The sequence below is a fragment of the Pseudopipra pipra genome, chromosome 16 (genome assembly GCF_036250125.1).
Source record: "Pseudopipra pipra isolate bDixPip1 chromosome 16, bDixPip1.hap1, whole genome shotgun sequence".
NCBI lineage: Eukaryota > Metazoa > Chordata > Aves > Passeriformes > Pipridae > Pseudopipra > Pseudopipra pipra.
Window position 1 is genome coordinate 9,135,977 of NC_087564.1, and position 15,598 is coordinate 9,151,574.

A 15,598-nucleotide genomic window follows, 5' to 3' on the forward strand; every position below is an offset into this window, starting at 1 on the left:
GTACTTTCAGTTAATCTGTTGCTATCTGGACACAATGAAAACAGGAGTTTTAATTCATTTATTGATTCCAATTTTTCATCAAACTGCCCATCTATTAATACTATTTGTGTATGACATTCAGAGTAACAGTGCAATAAAACAAACAAGCAAACAGGAACATACTCCAGATAAGAGAATCCTTCAGAAAACCTATACCCTAGTGCAAACCAAAAATAGGGCTATTGCTGCAACTATCCTTCTTCCCCCAGATAGCTGGTCCCATTAAGCACTAGATGTTGCTTTTGAAAACGGCCTCTCTGTCACTTTCAAAAATTCTAATTTTACTTCATAGCAATATATGAGTGTCTTCATACTGGCAGTTTAGTAAACAGCTGCCTATTAAAATAATAAAAATTTTGGCTTTCAGTCAAAATAATAACAGCAACCTGTTATGAGGAAGACAGACTCAGCTGGAAGACTGAGAACTTCATGTGCACCAGTGGAGAGCATAAACTTTATAGTGTTATAAAAATGGAATCTATAATTCCATAAGTTCTATTTGTCATGCAGAAATTCTATAGAGTTTTCCACATGTGTCAAGATTACAGAAAAAGCTGAAGCACGAATCTCATGATACACCTCTTTTCATTGCTGTCTTATGAACAACACATTGCAGCTACATAAATTTGTTTCACACTGAGTAAATATATGCACTGACTTCAATAAAACAAAGTGTGCATAACATAATAACAAAAGCAGAATTGAAGAAGGCACATCTTTCCTTACAAAAATTTAAAACTGGAACTGGATTTGATTGTTAGTGAAAACTACAGTAATAAATTGATAATTTAGTAAGTTATAATTTAATGTAATTTTTGGAAAAACGGTACTTTCTGGTTCTCCCCCAGGTAATACTTTTAGTAGCTTCAAGAGTAGCTTTGCCTGAAAAAGAATTCCTGCAAATAACAACTTTTAAACTTCATTACATTCTGTGCAATGCAGGTTGCACTCTTGTAACACTGCTAACAATACTGCCTTCTTACAGAGAGACCCCAACGATGCATTTCAACTCCACTAATCTTTTTTGAAACAAACTGCAAAATAATCTAAACCTTACCCAACGGGCCAAAGTTTCTCCTTTCCTGTACAACAGCATGAAAAAAGCAAAGGCCAAACAGAAGTTTTTGCCACATCACTGGCTTTTGGCAGCTGCCAAAGAACACGGGGTCGGAGATGGGGTCATTCAGGTACGATCGGAGCAGGTTCACTCGAACACCTTTCGGGGGCTCATTTGTCATTTTAATGCCATTCTGGAGGATACTAACAGGAAACTTTTCTGATGGATAACTTGTTAACCACAACCTAAAAAGAAGTTCAAAAAGCACATTACCAAAAAATCATTAATACTGACGAATCCCGCGTGTTGATCATAGAAGACAAAGTTCTACTATTTGCTTAACTGGAATGATAACATCTAACTCTGTTCTGAAATGCAGGCATGAAGTAGATTATATTGGACAGGTAGAAAAGATGACATTTAATTATGGATCTTTATTTTATCGCTACACATAAACAATATCAATTATATTCTTAGTCATTCACACAAAAGTAGTTTAATTTCCTTTTTGTAGTGTCCACAGCAAATAAGAAATACTCCCATTAAAATGTGCAAAACACTGAAACTCCTACCTGAACTTTTCATTGGTATTCTCAGGCACTATAACTTCCTCACAGATTTTTTCCAAGGCAGGCATCCAGCTAGTTGCAAGATGGCAGTTTTGCAGCACTACCCAGGTTCCATCAGTAATAGCCTGGTAAATCATTTTTGCTGCTATTGGGCCCTGGCCCTGTCCAAGCGAAACGGTCTGAATGCTTGTACTTCCCATGCTGACATCATCAGCAAATTTTAGTAAACCTATGATGGCAAGTGTTTCATACATGCAAACAAAGACAAAGTCTATTAGAAAGTGAATATGTTCTATCAATCATTTTTATAATGAAAATAAAGGGACAAAAGTCAACACATATCGTAATTAAAGAAACCCAAACAAAACCACCTCAACAACCCAGAAGTAGTATCAAATGCTGTATCAGTCTGTTTCTGAGGCATGTACTAAAATTTAGTGGTATGAAGTATTACAAAAAAAACCTCAAAGCAAAAACTAGGCAGGTTAAATGGCAATGGTTGTCCTCTCCCTTGGCCCCAAGAGTTCAGTTCCAGCCTGCACTGTGGCTCTTGACTGTCCCTGTTGCCTGGGTACAATTGTTTATGGGGGTTGAGCTGAAAATTAGATCTGGTTAAAAATAGCCCTCCAGCTTTGCTAGCAAAACCAGTACCTTCTGGAAATACATCCTTATGGTATGGCTCCATATTACAATTCTTTTGGCAGAAAACCAGATTTAAAAATAAACTGGGTGGTTATACTTTAAAGGACATTTAACAAATGTGTTTCAAGTGTGGCCATATACACCATTTAATTAGTAACTAAGAGGGAGGAAATTTTCTGGAGAAGGGGTTGCAACAAAGAGTGGGGCAAGCCTCCAACACCCACTGAAAGAATTGTAATGAAAGTATAAATTATAAACTGGTCTGGATGCTACAATCTGGTAGATCCCTAAATTGCAGCTCAGACACTGAGACATTTCATCACCACTACATTCATCCCACTCTCTAACAAATTTATTATCATTGTTTATATATGGGCAGATGCAAATGTTTGATATTCCATCATTGCTGTACTGTATTTTAAAGACACTTTAAGGATCAAATGAAGGGGCCTATTATCAGTTTAGTCATACTCAGTGCCATTTAACCAGATAAAAAAAGATATTTTTAATACCAATCTCACCTGCCATAGGATCAGCACCTGGTGATAATATAAAAATCAAAGGGGCACAACAATTTGAATCACTGTAACTTCTCCCAAGATCAAATGTGGGTGGTTCAATAAATGTCCTTCCCATATTTTCCACAATGAACATCTGCACTGCCGGGATAATTTTGTCGGGTCGCAAACATCTGAGAATAACCATGCGATCCAACCCCGTCAGTCTGCTCCACGCATCTGGGAAGGCTTCTTCGTGGGGTTTGACAGAGTCATAGATTGGCTTCCACTTGGAAAAATTGTCTCTCATGTGTTCCATAAGTCCCTGGAGGTTTGTCAGGCAGGATGCACGGACGAGCTCAGCCCATGATTTGTTAGACAGCCAATCTGGAGCCGGATTGGGGTGAGGATTGTCAAGAGCAACACCTCCTGTCAGCAGGAAACGCCAAACCTCATCATCTATTTGGCCTTTTCCCTTCATAATGCCTACTGTCAGAAGGAAGGAGAATAACACCTTATCCTTTTCAAACAGTGAACGACAGACATTGTTATAGATGCTTACTGTGAAATGATCAGTTATATTTTTAATTCTCTGTTCTAGATTTCCACTCTTTTTGCTTTTAGCAATAGACTGAACATACAAGTTAATGAACCAAACCAATGAATATTGGTACATAGGCTCAATGTTTGCCATGTCAGAGATGCAGAAGAAGACAACAGCTGAATGAACAGCAACTGGCTTATACCCCATTCGAGTAGAATCTATTTCCTGCTCAGTTAAAGAGGAAATTTTTTGCTTTTCAGAGATTTCTTCAGATAACTCTTTGGATGAAGACAAAATTTTAATTGCTGTTTCATCCTCTAAGATGTTTCCTTCTGAATGGGAAAGGACCTCCAGGATTTTATCTTCTATTTCTTTCAGTTGTTTCTTGTTGGCTGCGCTTTCTATAATGAGTTGATTTTTCTTTTCTTCTAGCTCAGGCTTTTCCTTTGCAGCTACAATTCCAAGAAGTTGGTCCTGAAGACCCAAAGGTGTAATCATGAAATTGAGTAGACAAACTTTCACAGCCACCTCAGGATAATAATGAGGATTTCTTAAGTGGGTTGTCATGTAAAACCTGAAGTCTCTTGAATATTCAATTATATTTTCCCCTAATTTCATGTATTCTACTCCTTGTTGTTTAAATGTTTGTTTCAATAAAATGGGTTCTATGAAAGCATCTAGCTCTTCACCAATATTTTCCAGCAAGACTGGTGTTCCAAGCTGAATAGAAGTTTCTAATGTCCTCACATAATGTGTGTCAGATAACTTGATAACTGACAGCTTGTTAGTTTTCTCCATATTTTTTATCCACTTGTTAGCTTGCCTTTGGGGATCTATCATCAAAGCCCATCTTCTTGAGTTGGAAACAATTATACCATTGTCAACGGAAAAAGAATCAACTGGCAATCCAGCAATCTGCCATGCCCGGATTTTGACGGGATCCCCTAACGTGTTACTTAAGCTAAAATCACTGGAGCACGGGATGTTCTTCTCACTGCACAGAACCTGCCACTGCTGTTGGCACTGGAGGCGGTAATCGACAGTAAAGGCTCCCAAATAGGCCACAGTTCCCGATGATAACAGCACATCTCCTACAAGGTCCGTGTACCGAATTCCTAACAATCGTGCAGCTTCTGTCCACCTCTCTTTCTCTCCACCCAGACCACTAATCAGCTGCTCAGCTCTCACGAGCTTTTGGGAACAGCGTTCAATATTGTCTTCTAGTTCTTTCTTTTTGTTATTCATTTTGTCAAACTCATCTTGCAAAGCCTGAAGGCGATCAACTACCTCCTTCAGCGCTGCTTGTTTCACTCTTAACTTCTCCATTTGAACCTCCAGTACTTCTTCTGCCCCTTTCAAACGTTCACGCTTTGGGGCGACCACCTTCTGAACACGGTCGTACACCTCCATGGCTCGCACCCACTTGCAAAGTCCTTCACAGGCAGATGAGACGTTTTTTACGACATCTGGCTGAAAATCTGCGTGACCAATGAACTTCTCTCTAATTCTCTTCATTATAGCGGGAGGAATATTATCCTTGTCGTATTTCTGTAATTTCTCAAGGAACTTGATATCTGAAAGAATTTTTTTAGCTGGCCCCCAGTAGTCTTCAATCATTTTACCTGTATTGCAAATGAGACTAAAATCAGGCTTAGTACATGCACGTTCAAACTGAAAAGAATACTTAGAAATATAATATGAAGAATTAACATCAATGATTTTGCAATGGAATTTTACTATGCAAAGACTGTTAAATAGTTTGGGAAAATCACTACCTAAAGGAATTCAGACAAGAACTTCAGCATCACTAACCAATGTAATATTTATTAATTGCATATTAATTCTAAATCAACCAAGCACATTAAGGGAAACAAATTACTATATAGTCTTTCTTAGCATAGTCTATGAGATAAATCAGTAACTATGTGAAAGTATTTCTTCCTAACCTAGATAAGACAGTTTTGGATGAAAGGCATTTATAGAATTCTTATTTTCAGTTATGAAGAGTTGAACTGTAAAGGCATAAGGTAGAAGAAAAGTGAAAGAAAAAGGTCTCTTTCTCACCTTACAAATTCTGTGCAATCCCACAATAACAACATAAACTACACATAAAAAGCTTGTTAGAGTCATTAGCTATGGCAGAGGTATAACTAGAATTCTGCCTCCCAGCAAAACTGACAGTCTGGAAGCAGGAATTACAGGGGGAAATGGAGGTGAATGGTGCACAGCACATCTCCAGCTCCCCGAGTTCCTCCAGGCAATGCAAAACTCAAGACTAGGTCAAAGTTAAGTTGAAGAGATGACTTTGTGCTGGTGACTGGGATCATATTTATAAAGCCTGTACAACAGTGTTGAGCCAGGGCAGTATGTGACCATGGCCAAAGCAGCCTTAGCTATTCAGTGTACTTGTAAATCACCACTTGCCAAAATGCACTTTGAGTGCATGTGCACATGGCTGCATTCACACCAGCAGCACTTCACCAGCACACCACAGCAGTACCCCACTCATTCCTAGTGCAGGGATAACAAAAGCCACATCATTACCACTGCCACTTGGGTCAGGTTTTCTCTCTGGTTTAGTTGACCTCATGATACAGATACTCTCCATGACGAGCTTAACAGGACCAGGTGGATTCTGCATGGATTTCACAAGAGAGATGTCTGAAGGATTCAGGGTATCAAGAGCTGCCTGTGCTGCAGCCAGAGCTGGCAGGGCCTCAGCAAGGTCTGCTTCACATTCGTCCTGTGGGGCAGACATTGGGCAGAAACCTGTAAAGCTTCATCCAATACCAGGTCTGCAGCCTGATTACCCCACAGAGCCCCAGAGAACCTTCTCTCTTGTTAAGTACCCAATAAAGAGATTCTTCACAACATTATGTTTCTTGGAGAGAAAACTACTTTCACAATTTGACTGCACGGTTTAAAGGGAGAAGGTTTGTAGAGAAATCAGTAACTTCCATAAACTGAATGGATAGCTGAAAAAGCCAGACAAGCTTCCAAGATAACTGTCTCTCTGGTCTGGCAATAAGAATTAAAATAAAGGTTAAATACAGTTGTTCTTAGTTAAATCTTACAGTGCTCATCAGGTGAAAAATGGATGTAGCTTAAATTCTTTATCTTATACTCAGATCTCAGTAGTTATCTATCTTATCTATCACTGACATTTCCAATTAGTTATATAAAAAAAATGAGGAATCCTGGAGCTTCCCACAGGAAATTCTGTTATAGACATCTGGCTATGGCATTATCTCTAAAGTTATGCTTAACAGAGCTCCCTACAGCACTGTGCCAAATTACCTCAGCTCACTCTAAATGAACTGTCTTTGGGCCTGGAGACAGTATAAACTCATTATTCAATCTGTTGAAAATGAGGATATATTAGTACAGAAGCAAGAGCTCTACAGCTTTTGGAATGTGGACTAGAAAGGGAAGCTATGCAGCCACTGTGAGATGCAGTCATTCTCCAAACAGCCCAAATTTACCGTTTGTATTAGGAACATGTCATTCATCATCTCTTGCAACTTTGTTACTTTAAGAACTGGCTCAGCCCATTACCACATCATCACAGCTCCCATTTATTCAGAACCCATCCAGCTCCAGGCTCAGGCCCCAGTGCTCTACCTTAATGCCTTGGGCAACAGCAGCTGCATCATTGGCCTCTTTTTCATCTGCTGCCACGACTTCCTTTATTGCATCTACTTCAACTGTTTCCTTTTCAATCTTGACCATCATTTTTTCTGTTTCAGCAGAAGTTTCAATCAGTTCAGGCTGAAGGGCAGTCAGTTCTTTCTGCATCTCTGCAACCTGATGAATGTAACAGGAAGTCAAGAAAAGATCTGTGTAAACATTGCCTGCATTTCACATCATGATGTCTTAGGAAGAAAGATCAGAAGACACTATATTAATACAATCTAAAAAGGGACATTTGATCTAAAGAATTATTAATAGTTCTCCAGTTTATTTTTACTAAGAGCTGTTTTATTTAACTGAATAGATTTTTAAACATATTTTTATCATCATCTATGCAATACACTTGCTTTTTTAAGATCCACTTCATTTCAATAATGAGAAATAAATGGATTAATTCTATTTATTCCTCACAGTAAGTTTCAGTTTGTGAAATCCCCAAATAATCCATTACTGCACATGTGGAAAACAAAATCCAAAAGAAACCTGGAAGGAAACAAGAGTTAGTGACAGCAACAGCTGCAAACTGAATGTTCTTCCTTCAAAAAGTATCTGGAAGCCCTTTTACTTTGCATCTTGGAAAGATCAATCCTTGGATCACATGGGTTGGGAAAGTGGGTTATTTATCTGGAACTGATCAATTTCTTCCTAGGAATCTACTCAGGAATTAATGTTTATTATTGTCTTACAACATTCTTCAATTTCTCCCCTATTTTGAAAAGGGTATTTCTCCCCTATTTTGAAAAGGCACTAAGATGCTGTGCTATGGATTCTCCATATAAGGTTTTGAGAAAATGATGAAATTTATAAGGGTTATTCTATTAAGAGCTATAATTCAAACTTAGAGATCACAATTTCTTAAAGTGGCTAAGCAGTAACCTAACTTTTCCTCCTGGTTTTCTATAGAAAACTATTAATACCATTATGAACACAGTGAAGAGCAAATTTACTTAGTATTATTTTTGTAAGTTTTAACCACACAGACCCCATACCTAAGGATGCATACGGCACATATTCAGCATTTTCATCTGAAACTTACTTGTAAAGATGCAAAATCAAGTTTTTCAAGTCCCACAAGATAACGAGTCCTCATCATGTCAACTTCTTCCCTTTTTTTATTCAGCAGACTCTTAAAGGTAAGAATCAATTCAACGTAGGAAGTTGGTGTCACGTAGTTGTGTCTTCGCAGTGTCGCGTAGTAGCTGACAGAGAGTTCCCTCACACTTTCTTGGAAATATTTGCACAGTGACACAACCCTAGAGAAAATTTTTCCACATTACTTCGAAAGTACAGTCTGTCTATATGTTAACTATCAGAAAATTACTCTAAGGTTATGAAATCAAATTAGTCTTAGGGAGGCAGAGATGTATTTTCCCTGTTATTAGAAATATTTTGGACTCCTTTCTAAGAAACATCAGATATATACATCTGAGTATCTTTGACTTGCACTGAAATCCCAGATTTGGCTTAGCTTTGCTCATTTATAAGGACAGTTTCCTGATCAAATATGCTGTGGGCATGGGGGACAGGGGAAAAAATATTTGCTTTATATGTTTCTTGACAGATAAACTCATACTCTTTTCTAATGTCATCTTTGAGTTCAATATCCTCTAAAAACTTGTTAGCAACCATTTCCAAAGCATCTGTAGGCCAGGTTTGGAACCAGTCAATGGTGCAGCAGTTTATCAGTGAAGGGAACATCCGTAATCGATTCCGAAATGCATCTCCAATAGGACTCATGGCTACAAAAATAAAATCATGGTCATTACCTAAGTCTGTTTGCAGTTAAGAAGCAGAAAAAAAAACCCAAACCCAAATAAAAACATTCTAAGAAAAAACATACTGAATACACACCTAAAACGATATGCAAATTTTTCTTCACCCTTTCAATAAAGTAACTGTACATAGCAAGGGGAGTGGCTTCAATCTTCCTGTTCTCCATCCTTGCTGCACCTTGCATTTTCTCAACAATTTCAGCCTTCTCATCTGCTGCAAAGATATTAGGCACATCACCAGTGTTTAAAAGCATGTTGATATCTTCCACAAACGATTCATCCTTTATTTGATTATCACAGAACAAAAAGGACACATTGGTGTTTCCAACACCTGCTTTCAGCATGACTTGTTTAATGTCATCTTTCCATTCATTGACTCCGTAGGACTTGGTGATTTCAATCTGAAAGAGCTCAAAGGAATTCATGAAGGTGGCCAGCTTGGTCGCGCTCTGCCGGCCGCTCCCGCCAACCCCCACCAACAGCAGGTGCCCATTGTCCTGTTTCAATACCCTGCATATCCTGGAGATATGCTCAATAGCAAACTTGAACATGACCAAGGACATTGGGGCTTTGCTGACATTGTTGTATTCCTCAAGGTAGTATTCCATCACGCTTGTCAGCTGCTTTAAGTCTGTGATTTCATCATATACTTTTACACTACTGCTGGGCTTTAAATAGTCTCCAAAGAACAGGCTGCGAATATTATCATCAGTGACTTTTCCAGTAGGTGAGAGATGGCTCAGCACCTAGGGAAAAGACAAGAATCAACAGATAATTCTATCTGTTAGAGAATTATTTTCCTTGAAGTCATAATAATCTTTATCTGTATAGTACTGCTACTGTGGAAAGCACTCTTTTCCACTATTCTGGTTACTACCCTAGCCTGGGAAAGAATACTGTAGGTTGACATGCAAGTTTCCACATATGCACGCCTCACAGAGAGCTACTGCTGTCAAATACAGGACAAGTTCCCAAAAGGCTTCTCAGAAATGTACCCACTACATCCATTGGCTTATTAAAATAATTAACTTCAGTAAAAGCACAGATAAAAGCTGTGCAAGACATTTATTCCATTCCAGTTGGTCCTCTGTACCAACACAGAATACTTTTGAAGTTATGAATCACTTTGATAAGAAGTCATTTGTACTAACTTGACTAAGAACATGTATAATATTCAATGCTGAATAGGAGATTGTCCACACTTTTTAAATGCACTGCTTGAAATAATTCAAAATGTCTCCAATACTAATTTAATCTCAATGTCTAAGTATTTCTGAAAAGGCATCAGTCTCATTCTCTGTCCCAGCACATTACCCAAAAATACCTTATTAAAGTTCTGCTTGAAGCTATTTAATGTTGTATCTTGTACCATCTGAAAGAATACCTTCCTGTCATCCTCATCAACTAAGCGATCATAGAAAACTCTGTAAACCTCATGAATCCAAAGTCTGATCAGTTTGTCTCCATCCTGAAAATGTAAATAGGAGAAAACAGGTAAATATAGCTCAGGCAGGATTTGTTCAAAAAGAAAAGGTTAGAAATGTCCATCTGGACCCTGCTATACCTTGTACTAAACTCAGTGGGAATCTTTCAATTCCAAGCCATTCAGCACATGGCTCAGCATCTGCCAACCTAACTGGATTCCTCACCTAGTTACCATCTCGTCCTTCCTGCCAACACAAACTGGGACTCTTATGTCAAGGCTTTTTTCTCTACTGTATCAAATCTCCCCATTTTTCCAAGATATGGCTCATGGGCTCTAACTCAATCCCTTCTCAAAATCCCTCCTGGCTAAGATTTCTCCTGAATAGCTTGTGGCTGTTTAGTTGTTTCTGCACCAAAAACATTCCCCCAGCAGAAATAAAAATTTTAATACTTTTTTAACCTGTCATTTTTCTGGAAATGGATAAAAAAAGTAGAAGGGTGAAAATCATACACATCTATTAGTATTCATTTGTAGTTTGTGACAACAGACAAACTCAGGGCTAAATTATTTAGTCTTGTTCATGATAAGCTTGCCATTGTGAAAAGGAGATACTGAGTCTTTTCCCACTTCGTGTATTAAGTTTGCAAGTTCAGGAGAGGGGACTGTCTACCTTGATGTACAGGTTTTAACAGGAGGACCTTGGACCTCTGGGTCCAACTGTAATACATTAAAGAATATTAAGGAAACAACAGCTCTCTCCCTCGGAGATGGACAGAAAATATATAACAAGGTATTCAGGGACTATTTGGATTTTAAAACTTGTAAATCTATTAAAATCATAGTTCATGTATTTTGAGATATTTACTTATTGAGATATTTACTTATATATTTACTATTATAAAAATAATTTATTTTTTCCATTGCTCTCTTTTATTTTAACATAATTAAACTACAACTTACTTGCAGATGAGTGTGTGGACAGAGCAAAACTCCTTTAATAACCCTGGAAAAATCCCGCAGATTAAAGACATAGTGGGATTTTGAAGGAGTTGGGAGAAAATTATCAACTGCCATTTTATAAATCACTGATGTCGCCTGGACCATCATCTTACCCAGCCTTAAGAAGGAAAAGAGGTACAATTTTAACTTCTGCAGATAAATCACAGGACAAAAGATGACAAAGGTGATACAGGAAACAGATCACATTACTTCAGAAATGAAGAGTCAAAGCCTTTGCTGAAGTGCCAGTCAGTAACTGCAGTAAAAATCTTGGTTAATATGTCATCGTTGAAAGAGCAGATTGATACAATATTCAAGTGCCGTGTGAAGCGTCCTGTAACACAACAGAAGGATGCAGAGAGATTTAAAATGTCCAAATATTTTTCCACCTCACTCCACCAACAACATTTGAAGCTGGCTCCAGCCACATGATTTTGTTTCCAGCAAATTTCTGCCCCAGCAGTAATGCAGAAGAAATATAAACATGTTTCTGCTTTATATCAGTATTTCACTTGGAATAAGTGTTTTGCATATGTAATACCTGCACCTTCATTGCAAGGCCTCTATTAAACAAATTTCAGCTCACTTCAGCCCTCTTGACTGTGATTGTGACAGAATAAAACTGTACAAAATCATGTACCTTGTTATTGGCTTTCACCTAAAAAGAATCAGTTTATACATTAGTAGATTTTACAAATTTAGCTATATCAGAACAGTTATTTTCATAAAGCCTTCTCAGAGCATATACAGTTATACCTACATCAGTGTTTATATAAAGCAAAGTAGCCTGAAGTGCCCTATAGCAGTGTAGGTGCAGCTACATTAGGGCTTTTATTTACATAGTTTTTTCATTAGAAAATATAACTTTCCTTACGGTGCTGTGACAGGAATGATGGCCTTGCAGGTAACATGCTTGTTAATTAAATGCAGGCAGCCTATCTTAGCAGCAGGAGATAGTTTCAGAAGAGAATTGCAAGAAGATGTGTTCCCTCTCTTTGCCAAGAAATAGAAAATCACAGTTTAATCGTCATTCACAGTTAAATCAACATTAAAAACATTGTGTCTAATGTTGATTAAGGTACTGCTGGAAAAGGCACAGGTTTGAACTTGAACATACAGACCTCCATTTGGAATGACCCAGCCAGTGAATGTATCTGCAGGTCCAGCAGTCACAGATAAATGTAGAATTTGTCATCAGCAAAACTGAACCTCTTAACTTCAATGAACCAGATAACCACTTCCCACAGTAATGTATTTCCTACCTGTAATATCATTCCTGCCTCCCCCAGGTGGACCCATGGCTGTAACAAGCAGCACATCTATGATACTAATCTGGGATGCATCTTTCTTGTCATACCAGTGACCATGATCAATCAATTGTCTGAGAAGCTCAATAGCTGGCTGGGCTCCATACACTTCCTTTTCAGGCATGTTTAGGTCATCTATGGAGAACATGGACATTGAATAAAAAAAATCTCAGTGTTTAGGAATTTAGTTTTCTTCGAAGAAGGAAAAATAACTGAACTAGAGGTAGAAAAAGGCTGTATGTTGTTATTCTTGCTTCCCATTAAACTAACCAGAATCAAATGCCATTATACCTCACAGGCATAATTAGGGGTGATGGCCCAACTTAGTGTGGTTGGTGATTTTGTTTTATTTCATGTAATGTCTCACTGAAACTCTAAGAACTACTCTGAAGACAACCACCACTTGAACCTCTTGGCAGGGAACAGTGCTAATCCTTCAGTGATCCTTGGGGGTCCCTTCCAACTCAGGAAATTCTAGGATTATGATCCTTTGGGTGCCTGAAAAAAGCCAAAGAGCACTGAAGCAATCCAAATTTAGTAGTCTCAATGAACCACTTCCTTTGCCAAAAGCCAGAATTAAAATGATTAGAAAAAAAACCCTGAAAAAAATGTCTTACCCACAAATATTACAGCTTCTTTCCCCGCAGGAGGTCCAAATACTCCTTTTTTTCTTCTGTCCAGCTTGGACATAATAATATCCTGGGTTTGGCTAGCAGAGGTTCTTGCAGAGAAGTTGATGAAACTCGGGATGTATTTTTCCTTTGGAAGTTTTAGTAGAAAATTGTTTGTTATAGCTGTTTTTCCAGTGCCAGTGGGACCCACAAAAAGCAAAGGCACACTGTGTTCCACATATGTTTTAAGAAAAAACATTTGTCTGGCAGTTTCTATTGTTGGAATGGTCAGCTCAGATACCTGTTACCCAGGAAAGTAAAACAGCACATGAAAACCAAACATCTGATACCTCAATCAACAGGAATATTTGCAAGCAAATCCAGGAATCCTGTAGCACAAATGCATTTTTTAAAAATTCTGTTCTCTGAAAACCTAGGCTACAACAAGGTTCTAGTAGATAGTGTGGGGTTCTAGTAGGTAGTATGGCCCTACTTCTTGTTCAGGGCTTATTCAGTAAGTAGCAAAACTACCTATATTATGGTTCACAGACATTATATAAGACAGGAAGGAGAACTGCAGAGTAAAGTATGGCTTAGTTCTGCTCCTCTACTCTCACTACTGCTCTCCATATCCCAAAGAAGCAGTAGGTCTCTTTGCTTGCTGTCTCTAAGTAACTCATACTATAATATCATGAGATCAACCACAGAAAACAAAAAAAGAAGGAATGGAAATTCAGGCTTTGGCTTTTTCCCCACCATAGTTTCCCCAATGTCAGATGCTATTAGAAAACAAAGCAGAACCAAAATTTTAACCATCAGGCAACCTCAGGGCTCCACATGCACCTGCAGTGCTGAACTTTCAGTATCAGTGTTACCAGAATTCAGACATAGCTGTGAAAAAGAGCCTACAGAGATTAATGAAATGTTGCAGAACAATCATTAAACAGCCTAATGTAATAGGATCAGACATTGCTAAGCTAGTTGATTATACCTCTAAATCATTTAGTCAAATAATTATTTTCTATTATAAAGATACTAATGTGAACCTTAGCCCCAGGAGAGATGACTTGCTCTTCTTTTGTGATGTACTCCGTCCACATGTGCCACTGCCCACTGCCATGCTTGTGAAAATAGAAGTCATAAACATTCCCTGTTAATTGAAAAACACAACATAGGAAAACTCACTGATTAAATAACAGACTTCAGTTATTTTAGTGTGAGATGTCCAACACTGTGAGATAACAGAAGCTTTCTACTACACAAGATAAACTCCCCTTTAGCCCCCACCTCACCCCCCCCACTGCCATTACCATCACCAAATTATTTTAGGTCAGATGCAGCTACACTGTTTGAGTACAACAGGAGGCATATGCTACTCCTGGTTAAAAGAGCCAGGAAAGAGCACCCAACTGTGCAGCCCAGGGCTTGGCAGATGGTGGCTCTGCTGCAGACTTAACATCTGCCAGGCACTCTATTCTCCCTTAAAGTGACAAGTTTTCTTAGTGCTTTATAAAAGGCCAGGCAAGTACAGTTATGAAGAAGCACCTTTTTCTGGGAAGATATTGTTTTTGGTAAGCTTCACATTTTTAGGCCGTGGGTTTTCCTCATTCATTCCCATTAGCAGGTTGCGGTAAAATGAATCAAATTTTTTTCTGCTGTCTGCGTCAATGATCCCACCAACTGTCCACACCAAAGCAAAAAGGAAAAGGCTCTGCAGCCACAAGGTGATTTGCTGACTAGACATGACTTCCTGCTCCTCTTCCTCAGATCCATGTATTTCATCTGAAACACATATTTTGGATTTTAGTTAAATGCCAGTAATAACCATAAATCCCAATGCAAAATACATTTTTGCAAAAGTATCCTGAGATAAAGTTAGAGAATTGTCTTCAGTGGTACAAAGTCAACCTACAAAGTGAGGATCTTGTCTGTGTAAAATACTGTTTACAAATAAAAATAAAGTTAGAAGAAAAAATATTTATAAGAGGTCCTAACTCTTTTCTTCCAATCCCAGCAAACAGCAAGCAAAACATATGGAATATCAGTTTTGTAATGACATCAGTTTCCAAATGTGAAAGCTCTGTATGCTGGTCAAAGAACTGTCACTAACACTGATCATCGAGATCACTGAGTGTGTTCTATGAACTCAACAATAAAGAATTCTTTTGGTATTTCCTTGCATCTGATACCTGCATTTTATTACAGGATATGGGAGGGAAAAAAAGAAAAATTGAAATAAAAAGAAAAAGGTTCAGGGTACTTACCAAGCAGACAAGTATAGAGTTTCATCAAGCTGTAACTCAGATGAAGAGAGGATGTTTGTACAATAGCTTTGCAACGATGGTGAACAAAATCTAAACAGGGCTGGACTAGCCACATAAACAAGTCATCGACCTACCAGGAGAAAAGGAGACGGATGTATAACAATTCAGGATTTGCCACATT

The 15,598-nt window shown here is 38.2% G+C and overlaps 1 protein-coding gene across 4 annotated transcripts in view; it reads right to left on the minus strand.

Annotated features, from left to right (window-relative positions):
• The window catches only part of DNAH3 (dynein axonemal heavy chain 3), a 70,206-nt gene that overhangs the window by 20,393 nt on the left and 34,215 nt on the right, over nucleotides 1-15,598 (minus strand). For all 4 annotated transcript variants that reach the window (XR_010434703.1, XM_064672948.1, XM_064672946.1 and 1 more), the window contains 16 exons: nucleotides 15,418-15,547; nucleotides 14,699-14,935; nucleotides 14,200-14,303; nucleotides 13,160-13,454; nucleotides 12,498-12,677; nucleotides 11,446-11,569; nucleotides 11,197-11,353; nucleotides 10,135-10,278; nucleotides 8,890-9,556; nucleotides 8,612-8,777; nucleotides 8,075-8,291; nucleotides 6,970-7,152; nucleotides 5,893-6,091; nucleotides 2,829-4,970; nucleotides 1,669-1,894; nucleotides 1,097-1,341 (listed from right to left, as the gene is read on the minus strand). Coding sequence is in view for 3 of the 4 variants with exons in the window: in XM_064672948.1 (XP_064529018.1) it covers nucleotides 1,097-1,341; nucleotides 1,669-1,894; nucleotides 2,829-4,970; nucleotides 5,893-6,091; nucleotides 6,970-7,152; nucleotides 8,075-8,291; nucleotides 8,612-8,777; nucleotides 8,890-9,556; nucleotides 10,135-10,278; nucleotides 11,197-11,353; nucleotides 11,446-11,569; nucleotides 12,498-12,677; nucleotides 13,160-13,454; nucleotides 14,200-14,303; nucleotides 14,699-14,935; nucleotides 15,418-15,547 (5,416 nt within the window). In the remaining variant the exon portion in view is untranslated. The remainder of the gene's footprint in view (nucleotides 1-1,096; nucleotides 1,342-1,668; nucleotides 1,895-2,828; nucleotides 4,971-5,892; nucleotides 6,092-6,969; nucleotides 7,153-8,074; nucleotides 8,292-8,611; nucleotides 8,778-8,889; nucleotides 9,557-10,134; nucleotides 10,279-11,196; nucleotides 11,354-11,445; nucleotides 11,570-12,497; nucleotides 12,678-13,159; nucleotides 13,455-14,199; nucleotides 14,304-14,698; nucleotides 14,936-15,417; nucleotides 15,548-15,598) is intronic.